General features: G+C 48.6%; 1 protein-coding gene across 4 annotated transcripts in view; it reads right to left on the bottom strand.

Annotated features, from left to right (window-relative positions):
- The window catches only part of USP43 (ubiquitin specific peptidase 43), a 61855-nt gene that overhangs the window by 20575 nt on the left and 23800 nt on the right, over positions 1 to 17480 (bottom strand). For 2 of the 4 annotated variants that reach the window (XM_058703354.1, XM_058703357.1), the window contains exons 4-10: positions 16693 to 16785; positions 15519 to 15654; positions 12434 to 12569; positions 10994 to 11129; positions 9006 to 9117; positions 5555 to 5661; positions 1941 to 2018 (exon numbers count right to left, since the gene is read on the bottom strand). In XM_058703354.1, coding sequence (XP_058559337.1) covers positions 1941 to 2018; positions 5555 to 5661; positions 9006 to 9117; positions 10994 to 11129; positions 12434 to 12569; positions 15519 to 15654; positions 16693 to 16785 — 798 coding nt within the window. The remainder of the gene's footprint in view (positions 1 to 1940; positions 2019 to 5554; positions 5662 to 9005; positions 9118 to 10993; positions 11130 to 12433; positions 12570 to 15518; positions 15655 to 16692; positions 16786 to 17480) is intronic. The other 2 variants (XM_058703355.1, XM_058703358.1) reach the window with 1 other exon arrangement.

Genomic DNA, 17480 nt, shown 5'->3' with positions numbered 1-17480 from the left:
GGCTTCTCACCTGTCGCTACTCACGGCACCCACCGGGTGAGGCCAAGCCGCCCCAGCTGGCGCTCACTCTCTTTGACGGGAATTCCCGGTGTCTCCCCTACCAGCTCCAGGAGGGACCCAGCGCTGGGCTGCTTGTCTGTCTCCCCCTCCAGCGCAGGGCCTGGCCCCTCGGAGGAGGCGAATGAAACCCGCCGGACTGAACGGTGTCCCTTTCGCAACGTAGGCCATGCGCACTCGGTATTACAGGAACGGCCAAGGTTCGTGACCGAAGAGCACGGGCTTGAACCGGACACCCTGGGTTCCAATGCCGGCTCTGCCATGGGCACGAGCTGTGTGGACACCGAGCGACTGGTCACCCTCTCTGGGCCTCCGTCGCCGCATCTGGAAACTGGACGGTGGTGGCACCGACCTCGCAGGGGGTGAGAATGATGAAATAAACCGCATCCACGTGAAGCGGCCAGAGCAATGGCCGGCACTGGTACCACTCCAAACGCCACCCACCACAGTGATCATCACTCTTACTGTCACTGTTTAAATGCACGCAATTGTTGGGGCGCCTGGGTGGCTCAGTCGGTTGAGCGTCCAACTTCGGCTCAGGTCACAATCTCAACATTTGTGAGTTTGAGCCCCGTGTCGGGCTCTGGGCGGACAGTTCAGAGCCTGGAGCCTTCTTCAGATTCTCTCTCTCTCTCTCTCTCTCTCTCTCTCTCTCTGTGCCCCTCCCCCACTCACACTCTTGTGTCTCTCGCTTAAAAATAAACATTAAAAAAATTGTTTTTTTTTTTTTTTAAATTTTTTTTTCAACGTTTTTTATTTATTTTTGGGACAGAGAGAGACAAAGCATGAACGGGGCAGGGGCAGAGAGAGAGGGAGACACAGAATCGGAAACAGGCTCCAGGCTCTGAGCCATCAGCCCAGAGCCCGACGCGGGGCTCGAACTCACGGACCGCGAGATCGTGACCTGGCTGAAGTCGGACGCTTAACCGACTGCGCCACCCAGGCGCCCCTAAAAAAATTGTTTTTAAAAAGAAAAGATAGGGGCGCCTGGGGGGCTCAGTTGGTTGAGCGTCCAACCTTGGCTCAAGTCACGATCTCGCGGTTTGTGAGTTTGAGACCCGCGTCAGGCTCTGTGCTGACAGCTCAGAGCCCGGAGCCTGCTTCGGATTCTGTGTCTCCCTCTCTCTCTGCCCCTCCCCCACTCGCACTCTGTCTCTGTCTCTCTCTCTCAAAAGTAAATAAACATTAAAAAAATTAAAAACTAAAACAAAAAATAAAAAAATTTCTAAAAAACAAACAAAAAACACATGTCCTAGAAGCTGCTGGTTGCCCCACAATTTTTGTTTTCCTCTCTTTCCTCAATAAAAAAGTGATGTATGAACCTTCTGGTAAGTGCCCTTTAAGAAAAGGGAGCATCTCTTGGTCCTCTCCCTTCTCCTTCCTGCTAACTGGCATGCAGACTTATAGGATACACCTGGAATAGTCCTCTTGGACCACAAGGTTCACTTGACCAACACAGGGCATGCTCAAAAAAACAGAAACTTAGGGAGCACCTGGGTGGCTCAGTCAGTTAAGCACCCAGCTATGGCTCAGGTCATGATCTCACAGTTTGTGAGTTGGAGCCCTGCATCGGGCTCTGTGCTGACAACTCAGAGCCTGGAGCCTGCTTCGGATTCTGGTCTCCCTCTCCCTCTGCTCCTCCCCTGCTTGTGCGCTCTCTCTCTCTCTCTCTCTCTCTCAAAAATAAATAAACATTAAAAAAAAAATTTTTTTTTAATGCACACAATTCTCATTAGCGTTTCTCAGAGGCCTGGATCACGTGGCATTAAGGAGGCGTGTGCACTGCCTTCAGTCACAGTGGGGGGAACCGGGCACAGGCCGACTTATGTGTACAGGCAGGCCTTTCTCTCCTCCCCGCTGGAGCCCAGTGCTGTTGAACTCACCGCCCCTTGGCATCACTATCCCACTCCACGGCCAGTTTGACGTGCGGGGGGCCTCCTGGCCTCCTGGGGTGCAGAGCCCTGAGGAGAGAACGGGGAGCCCATCAGAAAGCACGGGGCCTCCTTCCCACACCTCTGCCTCCAACCCCAGGCAGGACCCGCTGTTCCAAACACAAGCAGCAAAACTGAGGGTAACCGAGGCTGGGAATCTGGGGAGTTGGGTCTGCTGAAGGCTTCCTCCGGAACCCACCACCCCTGACCGTTCTCCACTGGCTCCCTTGTGAGCAAGGACACAGATCCGCTCTCCCACTGAAGCCTCAGCCATCTTCTCGGTGTCTAGAGGGCAGTGCCACCTGGGTGTCCTATGTAACGCCCCAATTCCAACAACGCCTCCTACGGGCCTCTAACTTTGCTTCTACCGCAATGCGGAACAGGCACCTCTCGTCCGCGTCCACGGCCTCAAAGACGCAGAAACGCTCAGGGTAAACCACCCCGTAAGCTCTTCCCAGCTGCTTGGGCTCAGCCCGTTTCAGACGAGTCAAGGAGCGAGCGGAGAGGGCGAAGCTTTGTCCCGAAGTCCACAAGACACAGACGAGTGACGACAACGTCTGTCTGTACCCGAGCGTTTAGAATGTATCACGAGAGGGGCGCCTGGGGGGCTCAGTCGGTTAAGCGTCCGACTTCGGCTCAGCTCATGATCTCACGGTTCGTGAGTTCGAGCCCCGCATCGGGCTCTGTGCTGACGGCTCGGAGCCCGGAGCCTGCTTCAGGTTCTGTGTCTCCCTCTCCGTCTACCCCTCCTCCACTCGTATTCTGTCTCTCTCTCTCTCCCTCAAAATAAGTAAATAGTAAAAAATAAGTAAATAATGTATCACGAGAAAAAAGTGGGGGTGTCACATGCGTCCCTAACTGTCACCAGGAGGATTCTAAAACAGGCTTTGAGCTCACGGAAGGTACAAAATCCTGTAGGTGAGCACTGCCAGGTCTGGGCTGGAATTGCGTTAACAGTGTGCTGAGCAAGAGGGGGTGGGGGGGGGGCACGGAACGAGGTGTGTCTGGGGCGAGCCCTCCCAGTTCAGCGAGCCCTGCTGACGGGAGACAATGACGTTCCATTCTGGGGAAACAGTCGACAGGATATGCTCTCATCTGAGCCACATCCTCGACTCAGCCTCACAGATAAACCCAACGTACTGAGCTCCCTCTGCCTCAACCCTCAGTCTACTTTTCGGTTGGCGTCTACATTGGGAGAGCAGAAAGAGCCGGTAGCTTCAGGCCCTAATTCTGTCCTACAAAACCCCTGGGGGCGCAAAAAAGGGAGAGGTATGGGCCTAACAACGTGGAGTTTGCCCCTCGCGTGGAAACATCGTCCAGGAGACAGCACGATCTCCCCTCCTGATCCCGGCCTTGACTCAAAGGAAAGAGGGCAGCACTCGGGGTTTATGGAGGGAGGGTGAGATTCCAAGCATCACACGGACACAATCCCTACCCTCTACCCTCTCTGACGGAGCTCAGCGTCTAACGGGAGAGACGCGCATAAGCGATGGCTGCGAGTGCCCAGAGATTTCCTGCATAGGATGAGCAGGAGACAGCCAGGTGAGTGGAGAGTGGTGGGGAGAACGGCCCTGCAGGCAGAGGGCTCGGCGGGAGCAGAGGGCAGGGCTTGCGCTGGAATGACCTCAGCCCGGTGAGGGGCAGGCCACACAGGGAGATGGGGCGGGTGGCGAGCTCTGCCACCAGAAGCGTGGACCGTATGCCTGTGGGCCACCGGAGGGTTTCAGACAGACAGGGAGGGAAGGGCCCCTGGTCTGGAGGCTCCCGGGGCATCGAGCCAAGAGGCTCCATTGGCCCAAACCCAGGGGCTGGCGGTGAACGTGGACACAGGGAGCAGAGCTGAGTAGCTGCCAGGGTTCGGAACAAGAAGGCTTGAGGATGGGCTGAAGGTGAGGGAAAATGAGGAAGAGGACTCAAGAATGGCTCTCAGGTTTCCAGCTTGGCCATGGTTTCAGTAGACACATGGCCACCATTTTGACACAGGAGCAGGAGGAGGAAAGGCTTGAGCAGGAAGAGCTCCGAGCAGCAAACATTTGGATGGCACATCTGAGAGACGGTTAAGCAGGACACGGGTAGTGGGGGGGAGGTGGGCTGTATCTCAGGGATAAATTTAGGCTGGAGATACGGGTCTCTAATGGGGGAGAGGCAAATAGGCCTTTAATTTTTTAATTTTTAAAAATAATTTTTTTTAATGTTTATTTCTGAGAGACAGAGCGTGAGCGGGGGAGGAGCAGAGAGAGAGGGAGACACAATCTGAAACAGACTCCAGGCTCTGAGTTGTCAGCACAGAGCCCAACGTGGGGCTCGAAATCACGGACCGGGAGATCATGACCTGAGCCGAAGTTGGACGCTTAACCGACTGAGCCATCCAGGCACCCCAGGCCTTTATTTACTTATTTTTTTTAACGTTTATTTTTGACAGAGCGTGAGTGGGGGAGGGGCAGAGAGAGAGGGAGACACAGCATCTGAAACAGGCTCCAGGCTCTGAGCTGTCAGCACAGAGCCCGACGCGGGGCTCGAACTCACGGACCGTGAGATCATAACCTGGGTCAAAGTCAAATGCTTAACTGAATGAGCCACCCCAGGCGCCCCTAGGCCTTTTGTGTTTAAAAAAATATTACATGGGGCACCTGGATGGCTCAGTTAAGCATCCAAGTCTTGATTTCTGCTCAGGTCTATGATTGATTAATCATCGACTCTTGGGGACTGAATTCCATCTCCAGCCCCTCTTGGCTCCCCGGAGGTCTGGGGATGGGACTGGTAGTTCCAACCTTTAATCACATGACTGGCTGTTCTGGCAACCAGGCCCCATCCTTAGGTTCTTTCCAGAAGACACCTCAATCATATAAACTCAGGTGTGGTTGAAAGGGGCCGTTACCACCAAAAGCATTCCAAGGGTCTTCTGCGCTCTGTGTCGCGAGACCCAATACTATTTCTTAATGGAAAGCACAATATCACGTCTACGTTATAGATTCGTTCAGCTTTTGCGGACCGAGCCAGGAAGTTAAAGATGGGATGGACCACATTGTGTCTGTGGGAAAAGGAGCAAATGCATTAGAAAAGTCGTAGAGTGAAACCGCCTCTCCGGTATCACGGTGCCCGTGGGTGCTGCCTGGCACGGCCGTGGGGGTGGGCACACCGGCTTTATGCCTCAGTCACAGCCAGAGTGTTCTTTGGTTCGAGCAGAATTCTCCTCTACCCCAGACGGGACATCCAGGCTCAATTCAGAAGCATGACCTAACTGAACGCATTTGGGTTTCTCGCTCGGGCGGAAATGGGTCCCAATTCAGGCTCGGCCATTAGCTCCACACATAGGAACGAGTCAACTAATCCCTGGGAACCTCGGTGACCCCTCATCTTCAAAGTGGCCATCACAGCCCTTCTCTAGACCTATGGGTTGAACACACAGAATGTGTCTAAGGGCCTAACACGAGTGGCCGGGACTGGAAGGCAAGTTATCAAGAGCAGCTAAGATTACAACCAATTTACTAACCCAGAACCTCAAAGAAGTCCGGTCAAATACAACTGCACTCATTCTCTCACCAAATCTGGAACAGTCCTCTTACCTGTCAACTGCCCAGTGACTGAGGGGATGGCTGTCCTGGGGGGATAAGTAGCTGCAGGCCAGAGAAAGCCCCACCACCCGGATGGAGAACAGAGACCCCGGGTTCTGCTGAGACAAAAACACAGCCACCGGCTCATCGTCACGTTGATTTTGCTGAGACTCTCAGGTGCAAATAAATTACTCAAAGACTGTAACCCTTTTTGTTTATAGTCTATATTGAGTATTCCCTTAAAAATTAGTATTCAAGGGGTGCCTGGGTGGCTCAGCCAGTTAAGCATGTGACTCTTGATTTCAGCTCAGGTCATGATCTCACGGCCGTGGGATCAAGCCCCATGTCAGGCTCTGTGCTGAGTGTGGAGTCTGCTTGGGATTCTCTCGCTCCCTCTGTGTCTGGCCATCCTGGACTCACAAGCACACACTCTCTCTCTCTCTCAAAATAAATAAACATTAAAAAAAAATTAGTATCCAAACCTAGAGATACAAAGGTCTTTGTTTTTTCCAGAAGATACACACTGTACCTTTTAACGTGGTGATCTAACACCATGTAATACATTAAATCTTCCAAAACCATGAACAGTGTTTTATTTATTAGTTTTTAACGTTTATTCATTTTTGAGAGAGAGTGACAGAGTGTGAGCAGGGGAGGGACACAGAATCCCAAGCAGGCTCCAGGCTCCGAGCTGTCAGCACAGAGCCCGACGCGGGGCTCGAACTCATGGACGGTGAGATCAGGACCTGTGCTGAAGTCGGACGCCCAACCGACGGAGACACCCAGGTGCCCCAGTTAGCATCCATTGTACATAGGAAATGCTTAGTGAGTATTTACACACTTCAAAACAAGCCACATAGGGAAACACTACATCTGTTTTTGTTCTAAGGTGCGTGGGTGTTTTTTTCCATATTCTAACATTTCTGAAATTGAAGGCAGTCTTAAACATTCACAAAACACAACATTATTCACAAAAGTCAAAAGGTGAAAACAACCCAAGGGTCCATCAACAGATGAGTGCATAAATACCCTGTAGTCTATACACGCAATGGAATATTACTCAGCCTTAAAAAGGAAGGAAATCTTGACATCTGCTGCAGCATGTGTGGACCTTGGAAAGGCTCTATGCCAGACACGGAAGGACAAATACTGCATGATTCTGCTTTATGAGATAGGTAGAGTAGGCAAATTCATAGGGACAGAAAGCAGGGTGGAAGTTGCCAGGGGCGAAGGGCTGGGGACTTGGGGAGTCATTACATGGGCACAGAGTTTTTGTAGGGATGACGAAAATTTGGGGTAAGGATAATGGTGATGGTCTTACAACATCATGAATATAATGAATGTATGTTCATGAATGGTTAAAATGTTCTGTATATTTTACCATTAAAAATAATCAACGGGGGTGGGTGGTGGTACCTGAGTGGCTCAGTCTGTTGAGCACCTGACTTTGGTTCAGGTTATGATCTCGCAGTTTGTATGTTCGAGCCCCTCATCGGGCTCTGTGCTGACAGCTTGGAGCCTGGAGCCTGCTTTGGATTCTGTGTCTCCCTCCCTCTCTCTCTCTCTCTCTGCCCCTCCCTACTCATGGTCTGTCTCTCTCTCTCAAAAATAAACATTAAAAACAAATTAAAAACAAAATCTATGGAGTATCCAAGTAAAGCAAATACAGTTCTTAAAATGGTCACAGATGACCTCAGCTGTAACTAGAAAAACAAAGAAATTTCCCTCCCGACAAATTCATTCTGTCCACCAGATCGGTTATTTCTGTAAGACATTCTCCTGTCCTTCATTCGTAGCTAGGGAAATTCATTTTAGAACCCTCATTATTTCCTTTTTTTTTTAGTTTTCTTTTTTTTTTTTTTTTTTTAATGTTTATTTATTTTTGAGACAGAGAGACAGAGCATGAACGGGGGAGGGTCAGAAAGAGGGAGACACAGAATCTGAAACAGGCTCCAGGCTCCGAGCTGTCAGCACAGAGCCCGATGCGGGGCTCGAACTCACGGACCGCGAGATCATGACCTGAGCCGAAGTCGGCCGCTTAACCGACTGAGCCACCCAGGCGCCCCATTTTTCTTTTTAAAGTTTATTTTATCTATTTTTTGACAGAGAGAGCACATGGGAGGGGCAGGGAGAGAGAGGGGGGAGAGACAGGGAGAGAGACACCCAAGCAGGCTCTGCACTGTCACCTCGGAGCCTGATGCAGGGTTCAAACCAACAAACCGTGAGATCACGACCTGAGCCTCAATCAAGAGTCGGACGCTCAACCGACCGAGCCACCCAGGCGCCCCGAACCTTCACTACTTTTAATCTCTTTTGGCTCAAGGTTAAGAATTCTCAATGTGTTCTTTTCAAATGATCACCATCCCGAGCCAGCATTTAATATGGTGCTGAAACGTGGTCAAACGGATGGGCTCTCCTTAGGAGCCTCACAACCATTCAGAACACATCATTCCTACAGAAAATCAGGCCCATCCACACATGTACCAATGAGTCTGTAAAAAAGCATCCATAGTGCGAGGCTGCCTCTATTAGCATTTTGCTGGCCCCACTGGTTGCCCCAGGGGCTTCTGAAAACTAACTGGCCGGAGAGGTGCGGAAGCAAAGTGCGGGTATGACCAGGTGGAGAAGGAAGACAGCAGAGTTCACCCGTCTCATAAACGTGGTCTCACACTTGCAAAAATATTACAAGAGATTCTGACCTACTTAGAGAGAAGTTAGAATCTCCAATTTGGGCACCACGGCAGATCTGCTGGGCAGTCTGTAGAGCAAAAAAAAACAAAAACAAAAACAAAAAAATCCTTTAAGAGATAAAGGCGGGTATGGATGCAGAGAAGGTCTTGGACAAAGTGTTATTTCACGTAAATCCTGAATTAAATGTACCGTCTTCCCTGAGCAGGAAGGAGCACGGATTATGAAGTCCTGACATACAGAACAGTCAGAGGGAATTGACATTCTGAGGCTCCCGACCTGTCCCTCAAAATTTTGACATTGTCTGTTGCAAGCAGCCGTCGGAATATTGTCTGATACTCTAGGGGCTAAAAGGAATGGTTTCAGCACATATCGTTTTTATTTGGAAACTACCAATCTGAGATTAAATGAATGAGCAGGGCCAAAAGGGGTTTTGCCTTTGAGTTTGTTATGTAAAAAAAAATTTTTTTAATGTTTATTTTTGTGAGAGAGACAGAGAGAGACAGAGCATGAGCAGAGGAGGGTCAGAGAGAGAGAGGGAGACACAGAATCCAAAGCAGGCTCCGGGCTCCGAGCTGTCAGCACAGAGCCTGATGCAGGGCTCGAACCCATGAACTGTGAGATAGTGACTTGAGCCGAAGTCGGATGCTCAACCGACTGAGCCACCTAGGCGCCCCTGAACGCTCTCATTAACAGCAAATTCTGGTCTGTCCCGAGCTACTCCTAGATGCCTACCCCCGTCTCTAGCCACCACAACACATGCACACACACTGACCTGGAGGGGGGCCTCACTCTTCATGAGATAGCGGACCTTACTGACAATGCATTGTTGGAGCTGGACCCAGGAAATGGCTCTGTCTTCCCGTATCAGGAAAGGTGGCCCAAACCTGAAAAATCCAAGGTCATCGGGTGATCTCAGCAAAGGAAAACCCAACAATACTCGACAATCACGAGCGTTTGCTCTGCTCAAGACCACCACTCCACCGGGTAAGAGTTAAGCACCCAGCATAATACAAAACTGCCCGTCCGAGAACCGTCGCTGCGAATGGACGCACGTGACTGATTGTTTCTTTGGGATAACATTCCAGAAGCGGATATGCAAGACCAAAGCTATTCATACCCAAGCTGCTCTCCACAAAAGCCACACCGTCCACACCACACCATGGGCCCCATTCCCTTGACACTGGCCCAGGATGAGTATTGTCAGGTTTTAACAGTCCTTTGCCAACCCGAAAGGTGAGCAGCATCTTTCTATTGCAATTAGAATTTCTTCTGCTACTAACAAAGCAGACTATTTTCATCTGTGCTTGTGTTTCTTCCATGAGCTAACATTAATCTCGGTGCCTCGTTTTACTAAGAGTATTTCCCTCGCTAATTTCAGAGCTAGGTTTTACACGATGGATTATGAGCCCTTCACCTGTCATCTGATGTAAACATTTTCTTCTTGTTTGTGCTTAAAATGTTAAATGCATCTAAAACGTTAGCCTTTTTCTTTATAGCCTCCTGCCTTAGGTGTTAAAATAGTCCCCCACCCAAAGATATACATATTTCCTGACATGATTTTCAAGTTATTTTATGGATTCCTTTTCTATAATTAGTTCTTCAATTAATCTAGAACATATACATGCAAATCTATGGTGGGAGTAAAAAAATTGATGATATCAAATAAAAAGAAATAAATTTGCCCCCCCTTACATATTGAATAATTCATTCGTTAATAATGTGAAATATACCATTTTTATCATATAATACTTAATTACACTTTGGCCCATTCTGTTACAATGATTTCAATGTATATTCTTCTGTCTATACTACAATTTTTTGGCTTCAAGAAATTTTTTTTTTTTTTTACTTATAGCCTATATCATAATTAAAAAAAATTTTTTTAAACATTTATTCATTTTTTGAGAAGCAGAGAGAGACAGAGCATGAGCAGGGAGGGGGCAGAGAGGGAGACACAGAATCTGAAGCAGGCTCCAGGCTCCGAGCTGTCACCACAGAGCCCCATGTGGGACTTGAACTCATGAACTGCGAGATCATGACCTGAACCGAAGTCAGACACTTAACCAACTGAGCCACCCAGGCACCCCGCTATTGTCTTTTCTTTTTTTCTTTCTTTTTTTTCTTTAAATTTTTTTTAAGGTTAATTCATTTCTCAGAGACAGAGCATGAGTGGGGGAGGGGCAGAGAGAGAGGGAGACACAGAATCGGAAGCAGGATCCAGGCTCTGAGCTGTCAGCACAGAGCCCGACATGGGCCTTGGACTCACGAACTGCAAGATCACGACCTGAGCCAAAGTCGGACACTCAACCGACTGAGCCACCACCCAAGCACAACCTATATCGTAATTTTTAGTAATTAAAACTTCGTTCTGTTTTTTTTTTAATGTTTTTTGTAATTTTGAAAGACAGAAAGATCATGGGAAGGGGAGAGGCAGAGAGAGAGGGAGACACAGAATTGGAAGCAGGCTCCAGGCTCTGAGCTGTCAGCATGGAGCCCGACGCGGGGCTCAAATCCACGAAGTACGAGACCATGACCTGAAGTTGGACGCTTAACTGACTGAGCCACCAGGAGCCCCTCGTTCGCCATCTGCTTAAGGCAGTTACTGATGATCCTCATGATAAGAAAGTACCTTACTCCCAGTTGATTAACCTTGAGAATGGATGTTTGATTTTATTAAATTCAAATTACTCTAGACAGAATTCCAAGTCCATGCCTATACATCCCAGGCATCACATAAAAAGAAGATGGAATGAAACATACCTGCTGGCCTGCTGCCCAGACCCTGCCAAGTTACAGAGGAGGATCAGCACCTTGTTCTCACTCTGGACAGGCGGGGGTAACCGTTGACCCCCATGGGCTGCCAAGCGCGGGGAGATGGAAAGACCAGGTGGGTGAGCTAAAGAGAGAGAATTACGGTGCATTCTTAAAGAATTCGCTGGGGCACAGCCCCGGCCTCTCCTGCCCCTCTTCTCTTTTGAGCATCTATCAACCACCCCTGGGAGACTCCAGAGCACTTTAAGGAAAGAGATATTAAGATATGTGACCCCTGTGCCATCTGATACCTGGTATACAAAGGTCATATACGTGGTAGTGAATTTGCCATTGTGTTCAGCCTGTAATGTTAAAACGTGGGCAGAGATTTTAGTGAATACTTCCCAAAACCAATCTGAAAAATACTCCAAAATGATTCGGGCTGCTTTTATGCCTTGATCATAGAGCAATGAGTTGGCTCTGGCTTTCTCAGCCAACAAAAGAAGAACACATAGAAGGTGAGAATTTTCACCCTTGGGGATGTGGAAGAGTTAGACAATCTTCAATTTCCACTCCGGTCTGAAAATTTGACTTTCAAAGCACAGGTGTGTTACCTTTGACTGAACCTGACATGAAGGCCTTTTCATTGAACTATAACATGATCAGGGCCGGTCAATGCCCTGTTCCAGATTCCAGCCACAGGGGCTCCCTGTTGACTCAGAGAAACCAGACACCTGGTTCCCATGGCCTGCCGCCTAGGCTGGCTGAGGTTATGACCAAGGGCACAGGATTCACTTGGGCTATATGGCAACGCTGGCCCAGGCTCCTCCAAATACAGGCCTTCTTGACTAGCTAATTGGGCCAGAATGTATAATGAACTGCCACGGAAGACTGTCGGATACTGACCTTCTAGGCCAGTGCAAAGTTCAGGAAAAGCAAGCATCAGGAAGTGGGGTTGTTAACAAACGTCATTTAATAACCTTGCTGGCCATCTACTGCTCCAATCTGTAACCATTTTACTTCAAGCAAACACAGGCCTTGAACGACAAGAGTCCTAAAGACAAAGATCACCCTGGCACCTATTCTGAATAGTGATTCTCAAAGCGTGGTCCCAGGACCAGCAGGAGCAGCACCCCTGGGAACCCGTCAGACATGCAAGTTCTCTGGTCCTACCCCAGACCTACTCAACCAGAAACTGTGTGTGTAGGACTCACACCTCTGCCTCAACAAGCTTTCCATGTGACTCTGATACTCATCAAAGTTTTGAGAACCCCTGAGTGATTAGATAATTCTTGATAATCAACCATCTGTACAGCAAATATCAGAGAAAATAAGCCTGACAGGTCCAAATTCAAAAAGTAAACGTCCTATGCCTTAGCATGCAAGGAGTACACTCTCAAATGTATAACTCATAATATCCACATACGGTTACGCAAAGCAACATCGTACCCAAGAGCATCTCCTGGCCAGGTGGTGGAGGGGCGTGGAAGGCATATACATTATCTCCCTCTGCAATGGTATTCAGGTCCTCTTCATCAAAGAAAGACCGCTGGAATCCACTGGGACACAGTTCAACCAAGATCACCTGGAATAAGGAAGATAATTTTCCCTCTTGATTTCTCAAAGGAAACTTAAGCAAGAAATCTAAAAGCCACTGATAATCTCAAACATCTCTTTTACCCTTTTAGGTGAAAAACACTACTTATTTTTCATAATAAAACAGAATAGGTATAACAATTAGATTGGCCACAGATACCCCAATGGCAACAATCTCTTCCCTCAAACTGCTGAGGGAAGAGATGGGGGAAGAAAATTGGAGAGGGGGGGATTTGTTTTTAAATTTTATACCCAGTTAAACTATCATGCAGGCAATGACAATACAATAAAGCTCTCTTCAGATGAAAAGTTAAGAGTGTTTACTGTTAACAGATCTCCAGTGAAAGAACTTCTAAATAGTTTTGCCAACTTTTTTCACATCACGGTAAATGTGGAGTTTATTTTGATGGAACACCGGGATAAGCAGAAGTTGGTCTTGTAGCAAAGAAGAGGGGTGACCACTTGAGGGTCCTGTCACCTCGAGGGCTGAAGGAATCAACATCTCAACACATCTAACCCACTAACCCATTCAAGGCACACTAGCTACAAAATTCTCTTGTAAGAGATGCATTTTTGGGTTAAAACAAACAAACAAACAAACAAACAAACAAACAAACAAACAGAATCCAGAAAAAAAATTTGAGTTTTAAGAAGAAATGATGAGCCAAAGAAAAGGGTAGACGTTAGTAAATGTAAACATGTGCTGACTACATAAATCCACAATAATAACTAGTACCATTACTACACCTGGAGAAAGGGGAGGAGAGATTAAAATACCGGACAATCAGGGGGCGCCTGGGTGGCTCAGTCGGTTGAGCACTGGACTCTTGATATCAGGACTCTTGATGATCTCAGGTCAGGGGATCAAGCCCCACATTGGGCTCCATGCTGAGTGCAGAGACTGCTTGGGATTCTCTCTCCCTCTTTCTCTGGCCCTCCCCCGCTCATGCACTCATGTTCTCTTTCTCTCTCAAAATAAATAAATGAACATTGAAAAAAATACTGGACAATAATATCCACAGTAATAAAACGGCAGAAGGGAGATTGAAGCACGCCAAGATCCTTGTGCTGTTTGGGAAGATTAACATAAGACTTTGCTAGTTATGCATGTTGGCGTTTTAAGGACAACCACTAAAGAAACATAGAAATAGCATATATATGTTCCAAAGCAGAAGAGCTGGAATAAAAATTGCTCAATAGAAAAGAAGCAGTAAAGGAGAGGGAAACAAAGAGAAAGCAGAATAAACAGAAAGCATAAAAAGAGAATACAAATAAATCCAAGTATATCCATGATCATAGATAATGTAAGGGGAATAAACCCGCCAGTTAAAATAAAGCAGAGTTGAAGTTCCAATCAAAATGCCTGCCTGTGCACTTAGGAATCCCAAGTGATTCCTACCTCCCTACGCACCACACTTCTCAAATTTCTGACAATTATTTTACTCTTTGAATTGTGCAAACTCCACCTCACAGACATCCCCCTTTGGGTATTTTTTCCCCCTGTGGTTCTTCTCCCAAGACTGTCACCCCCTGTCCTATTTTCTCTTTCTCTCTCAATATATCCCCAAAGAGCACTTTGACTTCACCAAGCAAGATACACGCTGTTCCCCCACGTGATACCCCGGTAAAAACGCTGATAAGATCAGAGGCACTGATTGGGTGGGGGCAGGAAGGAGCCCACAGAGTGAGTAATCTTGGAGGTTACATGGATGGATGTGCACAGCACTCAACAAACCACACCCTCAAGGCGCACATCCTCTATAGCATGTGTGTTATTCCTAAACAGAAAGGCTAAACATTAAAAATTTTTTTTTTGTTTATTTATTTTTGACAGGGAGAGAGAGACAGACAGAGCATGACGGGGGAGAGGCAGAGAGAGAGGGAGACACAGAATCTGAAACAGGCTCCAGGCTCCTAGCTGTCAGCACAGAGCCCGACGCGGGGCTCGAACTCACGGACCGAGAGATCATGACCTGAGCCCAAGTCGGACGCCCAACCGACTGAGCCACCCAGGTGCCCCAACACTTTTTTTTTTTTAATTTGAAAAAAAAAAAAATGCTGCGAGGTCGTGGGGGGAGGGGGGAATGTAAAATTTGCATTTACAGTTAAAGACGCAGAGGACCGGTTGTTTACTTTGTCCATGGTCAGAAAAGTAGAGATTGACTGAATCCTAAGAAGGGCCCTATTCCAAACCCTTCCCATTATGCCACATGGCTTTTGACCACCGTCACCTCCACCCTGCCCTCTCACGGGGGTCCCTGTTGCGAGTTCTGCCCTCAAAGTCACAGTAAATCCGACCTCCTTACCAAGACCCCTTTAAAAAAAAAAAAAAGGCAGTGCACAGCCCTCCCACTCTCCCCTAAACCTCCTCTCTCACACATCCTCAGTAGCTGCTTGTTTGTCACTTATCGCCCCTTCAGTGTCCTGGTTCCTATTCTCAGGAGCGGAAGCACACAGCTCGGGCCGTGGAGTCAAACCACCTGCGTGCAAATCCTGGGTCAGCTGCTTACCAGCTGTGTGACCTCGGGCGGGTCACTTAACCTCTCAGGGCCCCCTCTCGGCTCAGCGGTAGGAGGAGGAGAACTGTGGTACTGACTTCGCAAGGTGGTGAAAATGAAAGCGGCTACGAATGAAGTTCATAAAATGGCGCCCAGCACTTGGGAAACACCACGGAGGGGTTGCTGGCGTCGCAATGGCTAGGGTCGCAATTATGATGATTCTGCTCATCCTTTTCTGGCAATTCTGAGTAAATGCAGGGAGAGGTCAAGGCTCGGTCATCCCAGACAGACACCAGGGACTGTCACCAATCAAACAGAAACTCACGAGTCACCAGGGGGTCACCTGGGAACCAGAAATTAGCCTAAACAGCCCTGGTCAGTGGGCCCAGTTAGCATTCCAGTCATTCGGTGACCGGGCCCCCCGTGCAATTCCATCACACCTCATCCGCAGGGACGCCGCCTTCCTCTGCGACCATCTTCCTCAGGGATGCCACTGTGCTGAGGATTGGCACGGCCAGGCCAACCCGCAGGAACCGCTGGCTCTTCGAGGGGAAGACCAACGTGACGCTCAAGAATCTGGAAAACACGAAGGTGTCCACATCCTTACAGGATGGACGTGAACTGGCAACACCACTGACATTGGGTCAAAGTCCAACACTTAGGCTAATCTCTGCTTCAGGGTCAAGCCAACTGTACTTTAGGTATACCGTCACCAGGTGGCGGCGGAGAGCCAAATCCCTGAGGGTCTCCGCTCCCCGCATAGTTTTCTAAAGCTAGTTAAAAATAAAAGGCATCTGGCATCTGATTGACAATCACAGTACAGATCTGCGATCTCAAGGTTCCGTTTGTTAAATACATCGCCTTCAGCAAAAGCAAACTTTGAAACAAGTGGCCAGGAGAGGCTGTGTGGAGCTCCGTATCTTCAGCTGCACCTTAGAGATGGAGGTCAGCAGCGGAGGACATGAGAGATGGTATTTTCGGAGAAAACGAGGGAGAGAGGCGTCTCAGTGCCAATGCAGTGCTCACCAAACGGCCACGAGGCCGACACTGGCCAGGTGTCTTAGCGGTCACATGCCAAGACCCGGCCTTCTAGAACTCCTACACTACGTGCCTCTTACTTATAAAAGCCCAGCCCACCATGCCTCTTACTGAACCCCACCCTCCTCTCTTCTGTTTTTCTCCTCTCCTTCGACACCCCCTTCCCTTTTTCTCTGCTCCTGAAAGAAACCGTCTTCCTATACACCTTCACAAAGAGCAAAAAGGATTTGGAAGCAAAGCAGGGAGAAGCAGGTGGCGACAAATTTTTTTTTTTTTTTTAGGTTGGCCCCTGGTCTGCCGGGAGGTAGTGACAGGCCCATGCCAGCTTCCCAGCAGGCCAGAGACGAAAGCCTGGCTACGGTGCCGACAAACAGAAGCGCTGTGGATAGTTCCTTCTGCGGCCAAAGAAGGGACGCGATAGCCTCTCACGGTGTCAACATTCAACAACTGACCATCACCAGCTTTGCAAGGCTGGTTTCTAGAGAGACGCTGGCTGAGAAGCCAGACAGAGAGAACTGTAGGTGCAAGGCAGAAGGTACCCAGGAGGGCCTGAGGACGGGATTCAAGTTCACGTACCTCGTCTGGCGCAAGGGGATGGGTAGTGACACACACAGGAAAGGATCGAAGGTGTTGCTCTGTTTCAGGCAGTGGGGACAGGTCAAGGAAGATCTGTGAGGGCCAAAAACAGAGTTTCAAGGTCAATCACGTGCAGTCGAGAAGATCCTCAAGAAGTGAAAGAATTATCGTACGATCCAGCAATTCCCCTCGTAGGTACATTCCCCAAAAGAGTTGAAAAGAGGTACTCAGGGGCACCTGGGTGGCTCAGTCGGTTAAGTGTCCGACTTCAGCTCAGGCCGTGATCCCACGGTTCGTGAGTTTGAGTCCCACATCGGACTCCGTGCTGATAGTTCAGAGCCCGGAGCCTGCTTCGGATTCTGTGTCTCCCTCTCTCTCTCTGCCCCTCCCCTGCTCATGCTCTGTCTCTCTGCATCCCTCAAAAAATAAAATGTTGAAAGAAAGAAAGAAAGAAAGAAAGAAAGAAAGAAAGAAAGAAAGAAAGAAAGAAAGAAAGAAAGAAAGAAAGAAAACAGGTGCTCATACAAATACTTGTGCACAAATGTTCACAGCAGCATTATTCACAATAGCCAAAAGGTAGAAACAACCCAAATGCCCATCAGTGGCTAAATGGATAAACCCAGAATAGGTAAAGCCACAGAGACAGAAAGCAGATTGGAGGATGCCAGGGGCGGGGAGGAAGGCTTAACAGGGTATCCAGTTTTCTTTCTGGTGATGAAAATGGTGAGGAGCTAGACAGAGGTGGTGGTTACACAGGACTGTGAACGTCCATGCGGTGAAACTGTACC

This window comes from Neofelis nebulosa, chromosome 16 (assembly GCF_028018385.1).
Source record: "Neofelis nebulosa isolate mNeoNeb1 chromosome 16, mNeoNeb1.pri, whole genome shotgun sequence".
In the NCBI taxonomy this organism is placed as follows: Eukaryota; Metazoa; Chordata; class Mammalia; order Carnivora; family Felidae; genus Neofelis; species Neofelis nebulosa.
Note: the sequence above shows the minus strand (reverse complement) of the source record. Positions and strands in the feature narration are given on the sequence as shown.